The following is a 12,305-nucleotide window of genomic DNA, read 5'->3' as shown; positions in this document are numbered from 1 at the left end:
AAGCCTGCCGATTATGGTCATATATCATAAAGGTTGTAAAACAGGCGACAACTTTATGACCTTTTTATGGCAGTCATTAAGTGAATGCCATGGTCATTAAGAGGCCCAATGTTTTGCTATGGGCGTGATTTTACCAAACTGGAAGTAAACTGTCATAAAATGCAGTTGTGTGACCATGGGATGCGGCAAACACCCACAAATGTGGCCCTGTTGCTGTGCACCCAAAGTTCAGTCACATGACCATGGAGGGGGGGCGACCATCAAACTTCAAATCTGGGTTGTAAGTCCCCTTTTGCCAGTCGGTCATAACTTTGAACGGTTGCTATGTGACCAGTGGTAACTCAAGGACTACCTATATGTGGTTGCTAAGAGTCAATAATAACTTTTTTTTATTTTATTTATTTATTTTTTATTTTTAACCAACAAGACAAAACAGAACAAAGCAAAACATAACACACATACACACACAATATATACTCCTCCTTTTTTTACAGCAATTACGTAACGGTAATCTAATATTTACATTGCCCCCTTATTCTTCTTTAGAATATTTGTCCTTATAGCCCCGTTATTTCTTGTTTACATTTTTCTTCCTTCATGTTCTGCTTCTTACTAAGAATAATTCATATTATTATTATTATACATTATTATACACTTATTTTCACTTTTGACCTTTCCATATTTATCCTCCTCTATTATTTCTAGTCTCCAACCAGACATACTGTACAACTTGTTCCATAGTATATAATACTCTGTGTCTTCCTTTTCTTTTATCTCTTTGTCAACAATAACTTTTAACAGCATGTGATCAAGCAATGATTCCAGAACGTTCCCCATTTAGAATTCCCGATTCAGGATTTGCTGATATTCAAGATTTGGCAATATGGTAGATGTGAGATTAAATTCCTGATTTTTCTCTCCTTTTCCCAGAGGTGCTCTTTCCAAAAGGCATTTTTTTTGCTTTGAAAACGTTTCACTTCTCATCCAAGATGCTTCTTCGGTTCTGACTGAAGGGTGGAGGTTGGAAAGATTTATATTCCTTGCAATCATCTGGTCATTAGTACTCTTTCTGAGAGTCATTGAGGCCACTTGGAGGTTTATCTGTGCCTTCAGGGTCACCTGAGTGGTGCAAATGGGTGTGGAGCCTTCTTGGAACTATTGAAAGGACTGTGTTGTAAACAGGAGATAGGTGATGTCGTGTTCCCCCTCCCCCCTGTTCTGTTGAGAGAGGACTATTCAATTTATTTATTTATTTATGAGACTTATATACCGCTTTAAGTGCAAGCACTCTCTAAGCGGTGTACACCAGTAAGCAATGTATATATATATATATATTTACATTGCCCCCAACAATCTGGGTCCTCATTTTACCTACCCCGGAAGGATGGAAGGCTGAGTCAATCTTGAGCCGGTGAGATTTGAACCGCTGACCTGCTGAACACAGTCAGCTAAAGTGGCCTGCAGTACTGCACTCTAACTGCTGTGCCACCTCGGCTCCTTGTGACGTAGATGGCCTCTTTGACCCATCTTTCAAACCAGTGGTCCTCTCTGTCCAGAATGTGGACTTTGCTGCCTTGGAAAGAATGAATTTTGTTTTTCAGATGCAGATGGACTGCTGAATCCTGTCCCCATGAGTTTGTTCTCCTGTGCTGTGCAATATCTTTGTGAGGTGATGGTTTTGATTGAGAATCTCCATCGACACCTCTCCTTCTTTCGTTATCTCACCAGGTTTTGGATGGCTACTTCGTGCACTATTTTGCCCCCAAAGATCTCCCTGCGTTGCCGAAGAACATTGTCTTTGTTCTTGACAGAAGCGCCTCCATGGTGGGCACCAAAATGAAGCAGGTGAGGAACCTCAGTGCTCAGAGGGGGTGTGGGATTCCGGATCCATGATTTAAAGGTGGCAAGATTCTCTTACCATATCTGGGATTTTAGATCGGAGCATCTGTTTTGCCGAGTTTTGCTTCACTTTAGACCAAGGCTTTGAAGTGGTGTGGAGGTCCGCTCCCCAAACTGGGTCAATTGTGTTGTGCAAAACCCAGTCTCTGTGGAGAACTGGGAGCTGGCGAGGCTTGGCTGGTGCCCAACAATGCTGAACTTTGACTTGGGATGAAGGCCTGCAACGAAACACATCCGCACGAGAGCTTATGAATGTCCTTCAACGGGCTTTCTGTCTGCAGAAGTTACGTCAGAGTTATCTAACATCCCAAGCAAAGGGCTTACTCAGTGCCCAGTGGAAATGGCAAAGGGGTGAACTTGGAACCACCCCAGAATGAGATCATTATTGCCAGCCTATAAGTTCATAAGAGGCCTGCTCTGGGTTAGCGCTTGTCTAACCCAGCAGAAGACAGTTGAGCCTTGTCTTATGCTGGAATGGCCTGGGCTTACATTTATTTCATCCCACACTGGGCAACAAGTGAGGGATTGTGAGATGGAAATGTCACAGCCCCCGTCTGTCTCTGCGTCATGATCTGAACCTCTTGGAAAGAACAGGTCAAGACCTGTGGCAGGTGGGAAGGATTGGGTCCCAAAGCTCAGGAGATCTGCAAGAAGGGAGGGAGACCAGGTTGAGTCCCTTGCAAGGCATCTCAAGGTCTAAAACAGGGGTGCATAATTGGCAGTCCATGGGGGTCCCTAAATGTCTTGGCTGTAAGGAACGGTTGCTGGAATTGGGTATGTCTAGTTTAAGGAAGAGAAGGACGAGGGGGGACATGATAGCAGTCTTCCAGCATCTCAGGGGCTGCCCCAAAGAAGAGGGAGTCAAGCTATTCTCCAAAGTGCCTGAAGGCAGGACAAGAAGCAATGGATGGAAACTCACCAAAGAGAGAAGCAACCGAGAACTAAGGAGAAACTTCCTGACAGTTAGAACAATTAGCCAGTGGAACAACCTGCCTCCAGAATCCTCCAAGACTGGAAGTTTTTAAGAAGAGACTGGACAGCCATTTGTCCGAAATGGTATAGGGTTTCCTGCCTGAGCAGGGGGTTGGACTAGATGACCTCCAAGGTCCCTTCCAACTTTATCCTTATCCTTATTATTATGGATCATCGCACAGTCGGCCAGATGTTCAGACTGGATTTGGCATTTTGTCTACCTATCGAGTCCTTACCCAGGACCTGGGATAGGCAGATGTGGATGTTTGATGGTATTACAGATATCGTCGCAGGATGGAAGCAGTTCCTAATAAGGCTGCCTTTTGCAATTGACTAATAGCGAATTTGTCAATGCCAATGGTGTTCAAGTGGTGCTCCAGTTGTTTTGGGATTGCACCCAAGGAGCCTATGACTATTGGTACTACCCTTGCTTGCTTTTGCCACAGTCTTTCTATTTCTATTTGTAGGTCTTTGTATTTTGTTATCTTCTCCAGTTCTTTCTCTTCTATTCTGCTATCTCCAGGCACTGCCACGTCCACTATCCAGACTTTTTTGTCTTTCTTATCGACAATTGTTAAGTCTGGGGTGTTATGTTGCAGGTGCTTGTCTGTTTGAATTCTGAAGTCCCAGAGCAGTTTAATTTTATCATTTTCTATGACTTTCTCTATTTTATGATCCCACCAGTTTTTGCTTACAGGCAAATGATATTTTTTGCAGATCTTCCAATGCACCATTGTTGCTACTTTGTCATGCCGCTGCTTGTAATCAGTCTGTGCAATCTTCTTGCAACAGCTTACCAAGTGGTCCACTGTTTCTTCAGCTTCTTTGCATAGGCGGCACTTACTGTCTGTTGCTGTCTTCTCAATTTTGACTTTGTATGCATTTGTCCTTAAGGCTTGGTCTTGTGCAGCCAGAATTAGTCCCTCGGTCTCTTTCTTCAATTTTCCTGCTCTTAGCCATTGCCAGGTTTTATTATTATCTGCTTTCCCAGCTATTTTTTTCATGTATTGGCCATGTAGTGCTTTGTCTTCCCATGCCTCTATTCTGTTCTTCATTTGGTCTTTCTTGTAGGCCAGTTTGGTCTCTCCAGTAGTTAGTAAGCCTTCCTGATATACTAATTTCAGTGCATCTTCATCATTGTTCTTCAGATATTCTTCCAAAGCCATTTTTTCTTCTTCAACCATCTGATGTACTTGTAGCATTCCACGCCCACCTATTTGCCTTGGTAGATAAAGTCTATCAATGTCACTGCGTGGATGAAGGGCATGATTCATTGTCATTATTTTTCTGGTCTGCCTATCCATTGCTTTTAGTTCTGCTTGAGTCCAGTCCACTATTCCAGCTGTGTACCTAATGACTGGGATTGCCCAGGTGTTGATTGCCTTTATGGTATTTCCTCCATTGAGTTTGGATTTTAAGATCTTCTTCACTCTCTTGATGTATTCACCTCTAATCTTTTTCTTGACTTCAGTGTGCTTGATGTTGTCAGCTTGAAGGATACCCAAGTATTTGTAGTACTCTTCCTCATCCAGACTCTTAATGTTATTTTCGTGGGGCATCTTGATTCCTTCAGTTTTCATTATTTTTCCTTGTTTGATAGTAAGTGTGGCACATTTGTCCAAGCCAAACTCCATTACAATATCTTGGCTATATATACGGACAGTGTTGAGCAGCGATTCTATTTCAGATGATGTTTTTCCATACAGCTTCAGATCATCCATATAAAGGAGGTGGGATAGTCTGGCAGATGTTTTTGATGTTTGATAGCCATGTCCTGAGTTATTCAGTATTGTTGACAGAGGAAACAGTGCAATAACAAATAGTAATGGTGATAATGAATCTCCTTGAAATATTCCTCTCTTGATATTAACCTCTCCCAGCCTCTCACCATTGATCTGCAACTGTGTCTTCCATTGTGCCATCGATCTTTGCACAAATTTTCTGATGTTTCTACTGACTCCTGTTATTTCTAGGCACTTTATTATCCAATCATGTGGCAGAGAGTCAAATGCCTTTTTGTAGTCAATCCATGCCACATTCAGGTTGGTCTTCCTTCTCTTGCAGTTTTCCAAGATCATTTTGTCTATTAGGAGTTGATCTTTTGTTCCTCTGCTGTTGGGGCGGTTTCCTTTCTGCTCAGGTGGAAAGAGATTGTTTTCAACTAGATGCTGTTGCACTGCATCAGCTACCACACCAGTTAGTAATTTGAAAGTTGTTGGTAAGCAGGTAATTGGCCTGTAGTTACCTGGTGTTGCCCCTTTTGCTGGATTTTTCATTATTAGGTAGGTTTTCCCAGTTGTTAGCCACTTTTCAATTTCTCCTCCTTGTAGTATATTGTTGAACTGTTTGGCAATGAGTGGGTGTATAACAGTTAGATGTTTCAACCAAAACCCATGCAGTTCATCTTCACCTGGTGCTGACCAATTTTTGATTTTCTTTGCTCTTTTTTCTACCATTTTTGTTGTTATTACTAGTTCTTTCATTTCAACTTCTGTTTTATTTGCATCCACCTCTTTTAACCAAGCCGCATCCTTGTTGTATTTCTTTGGGTTATCCCATATCTGCTTCCAGAACTGCACTGTTTCTTCCTTGTCAGGTACTGACTGATTCCTTGCAGTTTCTCCATTGATGGATTGGTAGAAACGTTTCTGATTGGATTGAAATTGGAGGTTCTGCCTATAGTTTGCAATTCGAGCTTCATATCTACTGATTTTCCTGGCTATAGCTGTTATTTGTTGCTTTATTATTTCCAGTGCTTCCTTGATCTTCCTTGTTTCTAAGTGGTATTTCTTGATTAGGTATTCTTTGGTCTTCTTGTTCTTCAGCTTCTTTTCTTTCATCTGTTCTAGCTTGCTTGCATGTGATCTTAACTTGCTGATCTTATTTTCTAGTCTAACCTTCCATTTTTCTGGTGCACTGTTTGTTTGTTTTTCTTCTTTGTTGATTTTGCATCCCAGGTATTCTGTTATAACTGCAGCTGTGCTGTACATTAGTTGGTTTGTTTCTTGCAATGAATTGGTGCTTATACTTGATATTGCAGTATTTGCATCTTTTAATGCTTGTGCTAGCTGTTTCTTTGGAACAAGCTTCAATGCAGGTAGCCTTATTCTGTTGTTTTTGTGCTGTTCTAGATGCTCAGTTATTCTTTGTTTCAATTCTTTTATTTCTTTAGTTAGAGGATTTTGTTCTTCCTGAGGTAGAGGTGCCTGGTTTCCAAATGAGAACAGTTGTATATCTCTGCTGGATTCCTTCACTGCCAACTCCCCCTGGTTTGCCTCTACATTCTGAATTACTTCTGGTAAGGCTTTGATTTCTTTGCCCTGGGTAAACCTTTGCAGTTCGTCCAATTCTGTTTCTGTGAATACTTTATTTCGTGTTATAAATCGGCGTTGATCTGCTAGTCTCTGTTCTGTTATTTCTGATTCTGGATGTTGTTCTTTCCAGAACTGGTGCATTCGTTTTAGATATCCTCTTCTTGTTGGACTTGATCTGTAGTAACAGATCATTATTTCTTTGTTTTCCATCACTGTGTATCTGCGACGGGTAAACACCTTTTCTTCCAGTAGTTCTGCAGCTGCTGGCCCTGGTTGCTCAGCCAACAGTCCTGAGTCCTGTAACCCATTTTTCACCAGATATCCAGGAACTCCAATATCTAGTGCGGACCTTGTTAACCCGGGCGACGTCCGAGCCGGTATGGCATTCTGAAATTTACGTCTCACCATATTTTTTATGGGAGAGACACTCTTTGTCTGACTCCTCTGATGAGACCTGTCCAGTATGGTTGAACCTCTGGCATAGCTCTCATCTTCCTCAGAGTACACAAGCCCCACAACCACGTCAAGGTAGTGCCTCATTATTATTATTATTATTATTATTATTATTATTTCTCAACAAATTATAATATTTGATTGCAACAGGAGGAGGGCATGTTTCAGAATCTAGGAAGTGCAGGTAGTCCTCAAGCTATAGCAGTTCATTTAGTGACTGTTTGAAGTTACAGCAGCACTGAAAAAAGGGACTTATGACCGTTACAACTATTGCAGCATCCCCATGGTCACGTGATCAAAATTTTGAGAATGAAGGTGCTTATAGGGAAGAGGTGAAGGCTCTGGTGGACTGGTGCAATAAAAGTAACCTGGTTCTAAATGTTGACAAAACAAAGGAGATCATTGTAGGTTTCAGAAAGATCCGGCATCGTCATACTCCACTCATTATCAAGGATGCAGCTGCAGAAGTGGTCAACAGTATTAAGTATCTGGGGGTGCAGATAACTAACAATCTGGATTGGTCTCTCCACACGTCATCCTTAGTGAAGCGTGCAAAACAGCGCCTGCATTTCCTGCGTCGGATGAGGAGGGCACATCGTTCTCCTTCCGTCCTGGCTACAGAGGCACGATTGAGAGCATTTTAACAAACTGCATCACTGTCTACTTTGGTGGCAGCTGTGCCTCAGACAGAAAGCCCATACAGAAAATGGTAAGGACAGCTGAGAAGACCACAGGAAGTTCGCTCCCTGGTATTCAGGATGCTGCTTCTAAGGGCTTATCTGTGCTTAGAGATCAAAGCATTGTTAGAGACCCCACGCACCCCACTTTACGGTCTGTTTCTGTTGCGCCCCTCTGGGAGGAGGTCTCGAAGTATTTGTAGCAGGACTTCCCGATTCTGTAACAGCTTCGTTCCCACTGCCATCCGTCTGGAAAACTCGCAAGATTCGTTTTTCTCGCCACGCACATGTATACATAACCTGAACTAGACTTTTGTTTCTCTGTGTCATATAATATATGTGGGTATATGCATAATTCTGTTTTATTAATTAATTAATGTCATATATATGTAGTGTATATCGGAGGTGGTGACCCTTTGAGAGCTGAATGCAACGAAATTTCATTTTAATATATGCCAATTAGTGTACATATAAAGTGACAATAAAGTTGTTATTCTATTCTGTTCTGTTCCATTCCATTCCATTCCATCTATTCTATTCTATTCTATTCTATTCTATTCTATTCTATTCTATTCTATTCTATTCTATTCTATTCTATTCTATTCTATTCCATTCCATTCCATTCCATATTCTATTCTATTTTATTCCATTCCATTCCATTCCATTCCATTCCATTCCATATTCTATTCCATTCCAGTCCAGTCCATTCCATATTCTATTCTATTCCATTCCATAGTCTATTCTATTCTATTCTATTCTATTCTATTCTATTCTATTCTATTCTATTCTATTCTATTCTATTCTATTCACTTAACAACTGTGGCAGGAAAGGTTGTGAAATGGGGCAAAATTCAGTGAACAACTATCTCACTTGTCTTGCAAGTACAATTTTGAGCTCAATTGTGGTTGCAAGTCAAACGCTACCAGTAGCTTAATCCATTGATTTAAACATTCCATTTGCTCACCTTTAAATTTAAGATAATATTTCTTGTGTTTCTCCCCTCCCCCCCATGTTCTTTTCACTTTTTTGGAGCATAAATCCTGGCATGCACCACAAAAATCAAGTTTGGCCAGAGACCCCAAAATTTTTGGCTTAGAGATAACGGAAAATAGTGCAGCTGTTCTCTCTTTAACAAAAGGGACAGTGAGATTGGAAACAACAACTAATTCAAGGCCACCTAACATATCTGAAAGTAAAGGTTTTAATCCAAATAAACTGGCCTGCATCTGGGGTGACGGGGTGGGTGTTCCCCTTTATCTCATCGGTACTACAGTAGAACTAAGGAAATAAATAAATAACACCTTGATAGCTCTGGGATGTAATGGCAAGGTCACCAGCTGGAATACTGACTCTGAATTCCATTGCAGTGTTTAATCATGAGGTCCTTAATGTCCGTGCATGATTACAAGGGAAAAACATCTCTGCAATCTTCTCCAAATTTATCCTTGCCTCCAAGATCCAAACACCATTTTGATTTGAGATAGAGAGGAAGCGTTAAGATGTAGCTTGATTTCTTGTTGAGCTCTTTTATCCAACATTGTGAAGCATAGTTGAGAAAATACAAGCCATAAATGACAGGTCGTACAACTCCATTGTCCCTGGCCCATATGCTAGGGCAGGGGTAGGCAACCCAAAACACTCAAAGAGCCACTTGGACCCGTTTCCCACCAAAAACAAAACACCGGGAGCCGCAAAATCCTTTTGATATCTAAAATGAAGATAACACTGCATATATCCTTTTTTACCTTTATTATAGGTGTGTGTGTGTTTGTGTGTGTGTATATATGTGTGTGTGTGTGTATGTATGTATACACACACACACACACATATATATATATATACACATACATATACATACACATACAGGTAAAAAAAGGATATATGCAGTGTTATCTTCATTTTAGATGTCAAAAGGGTCTCTCTCTCTCTCTCTCTCTTGTCTGTCTCTCTCTCTCCCTCCCTCTCTATCTGCCCTTGGTCTGCCTGTCACTCCTCTTCCCCCACTCTCTTTCTCTCTCTCTCTTTCCTCTCTCTCTCTCCCTCCCTCCCTCTCTCTCTCTCTTTCTCTCTCTCTCTCCTATCTGCTGCTCACCTGGCAAGCTTCAAGCTGTTGTCCAACAAGCTCAGGGTAAGCAACCTCGTCTCTTTTATGACTCATGGACTTCAACTCCCAGAATTCCTGAGTCAGCCTAGCTGGGCTAGCTAGCTGCCCTTCCTGCTTCCTGCTTCCTGCAGAGACGCAGCAAAGGGAGGAGTTCCGTCCAGAAAGCTTTTCAGCTCCTCGGAGAACACTGTGAGTGCAATCTTTTACACACACACACACACACACACACACACACACACACACACACACAACACAGAGAGAGAGAGAGAGAGAGAGAGAGAGAAGGAAGCAGGGAAGCGCAATTGCCTCTCTCTGTCTCTGTCTCTCTCTGCAAAGGCAGAGGAGGCTGGGAGCCACAGGGGAAGGCTCAAAGAGCCGCATGCGGCTCCAGAGCCGCAGGTTGCCGACCTGTGTGCTAGGGCATGATGGAAGTTGGAGTTCAATAGGGTGGGAAGGTAGGAAGCTAGTGTGAGGCCCGTTTAGAAACTGAGACAAATGACACCATCCTGGTGGAAGTTAAATAGGTTTGGTGACCAGGTTCCATAAAGAGGATAGGATTTTAGCCTGACCGTCAGAATGAATTTTAGATTCTTCCGTCATTGTCTTTTCTAGAGATTAAATCCGAAAATCATTGGTAAATCCATAAACTATAAGAACAGATGATGGCTCCATCACAGTCTTTATGTCTCCATTCCTTGCAGAACAGAGGGCTTATAGACCTGCAAATATTGGAGAGGAACTCTCATAATCTGAGATTATTAGTCATATTATCTCAGGTTAATGGAAGTGAAGGCAAGAGGCAGGATGTGTAGCACAATGGTTACTTCTTCCAAGGATGAGCGTCATCTTGTGGTTTACAACAGTGGCCCTCCACCTTGCTGGCTTGATAGATGAATGGATGTCAACTCCCAGAACTCTATGCTGGGGGGGAATTCTGGGAATTGAAGTCCACACATCTTCAGGCTGACAAGGCTGAGAAAGAACTTTGGTTTAGAACAGTGGTTCTCAACCTTCCTAATGCCGCAACCCTTTAATACAGTTCCTCATGTTGTGGTGACCCCCAACCCCCCATCCAGCTGGCCGGGGGGGGGGGGTATCAAAAACTTGACCAAAAAAAGAGACGAAAAAATGGGAAAGTATAGGAGGAGTCGGAGTCGAGGACGGGCGGTGTGGCAAAGGAGATGGCGGCCGTCGCCAGACCTCCTGGCTGACAAGCGCAAGTTCTGGGGTCGCCAGCTGACGGGCGCAGGAGTTGGGTGCGGCAGCGGCCTCCCCTTCGCTGACCTGTGTGAACGAGAAGAAGTCAATCCGGTTGCTGCACAATGAGTCTCTGGGGAGGGCGGGGCCTTGCTCTGCGCCTGCGCTCTTCATGCGCCCCCTGCAGGGCACATTTGGTAGAGTTCGTGCAGACTGCCGCCAAGCAGCATATTTTCCACCAACAAGTGAGGTGGAGCGGAGGGGGGTGGGGGAGGGAGAGAAGGCGGTTGACAAGCCCTGCCTAAGACCATCGGAAATATGTGTTTTCCGATGGTCTTAGGCGACCCCTGTGAAGGGCTCGTGCGACCCCCGAAAGGGTCGCGACCCACAGGTTGAGAACCGCTGGTTTAGAAGAAGCAACCAGTTTGCTATTGTTACTGCCCTTAGTATCTGCCATTTGGGACCCTTGTTTCACTCCTTCCGATGGTGGAACTAAGACGCTGACCCCAATAACATCCGGAGAAGCACGTTCCTCATTCCTGAGCATATATTCCTGGAAGGGTTACTTGGCCTAGAGCTGTGGTATGCGGGTGTGTAGACCTTTTTGCAAAGAATAAATCACTCAATCTTTTTTTTTTTTTTGCATATGGTGGGGTGCCCCTTGTTTTGGGCTACAGTCCATAGCTGTGCATTCTAAGGAAGCACCCAACCCCCCTCCCATGTGTTTGATCAGTGGTAAGCATATCCTTGGATCGTCATAAATCAATGGTGTCTCAGTGCCTGCTGTATAAACCACAAAAAATCCCTGACTGGCCCCATTTTGTTTCATTCCAGACCAAAGAGGCCTTGTTCACCATCCTCCAAGACCTTCGGCCTGAAGACCACTTCAACGTTATTGGCTTCTCCAATGAAATCCAGGTCTGGAAAGAAGAGCAGTTGGTGCCTGTCACTTCCAACAACATACGAGACGCCATCTTCTACATCCATCGCATGCCCCCTAATGAAGGTGATACAATAATAATGATGATGATGATGATGATGATGATGTTGGAAGGGACCTTGGAGGTCATCAAGTCCAATCTCCTGCTCAGGCAGGAAACCCTATACCATTTTAGACAAATGGCTGTCCAGTCTCTTCTTAAAAACTTCCAGTGTTGGAGCTTCACAGCTTCTGGAGGCAGGTTGTTTCACTGGTTAATTGTTCTCACTGTCAGGAAGTTTCTCCTTAGTTCCAGGTTGCTTCTCTCCTTGATTAGTTTCCATCCGTTGCTTCTTGTCCTGATTTCAGGTGCTTTGGAGAATAGGTTGACTCCCTCTTCTTTGTGGCTGATTGACATCTTGTCTTCTTTATTTTTATAAAGGTGGTGAACATACCTTAATAATCCTTCCTCCTATTTTCCCCACAACAATAACTCTGTGAGGTGGGTTGGGCTGAGGGAGAAGGACTGGCCCAAAATCACCCAGCTTCTTCTTCTTCTTCTTCTTCTTCTTCTTCTTCTTCTTCTTCTTCTTCTTCTTCTTCTTCTTCTTCTTCTTCTTCTGCTTCTTCTTCTTCTTCTTCTTCTTCTTCTTCTTCTTCTTCTTCTTCTTCTTCTTCTTCTTCTTCTTCTTCTTCTTCTTCTTCTTCGTCTTCTTCTTCTTCTTCTTCTTCTTCTTCTTCTTCTTCTTCTTCTTCTTCTTCTTCTTCT

The 12,305-nt window shown here is 42.9% G+C and overlaps 1 protein-coding gene across 4 annotated transcripts in view; it reads left to right on the top strand.

Annotated features, from left to right (window-relative positions):
• Window positions 1-12,305, top strand: part of ITIH5 (inter-alpha-trypsin inhibitor heavy chain 5) — a 42,427-nt gene that overhangs the window by 17,182 nt on the left and 12,940 nt on the right. For all 4 annotated transcript variants that reach the window (XM_039369541.1, XM_039369539.1, XM_039369542.1 and 1 more), the window contains 2 exons: window positions 1,729-1,845; window positions 11,452-11,623. In XM_039369541.1, coding sequence (XP_039225475.1) covers window positions 1,729-1,845; window positions 11,452-11,623 — 289 coding nt within the window. The remainder of the gene's footprint in view (window positions 1-1,728; window positions 1,846-11,451; window positions 11,624-12,305) is intronic.

The sequence above is a fragment of the Crotalus tigris genome, unplaced genomic scaffold, assembly GCF_016545835.1.
Source record: "Crotalus tigris isolate CLP2741 ecotype Arizona unplaced genomic scaffold, ASM1654583v1 scf7180000021160.8983255:1529534, whole genome shotgun sequence".
Classification (NCBI taxonomy): domain Eukaryota; kingdom Metazoa; phylum Chordata; class Lepidosauria; order Squamata; family Viperidae; genus Crotalus; species Crotalus tigris.
Note: the sequence above shows the minus strand (reverse complement) of the source record. Positions and strands in the feature narration are given on the sequence as shown.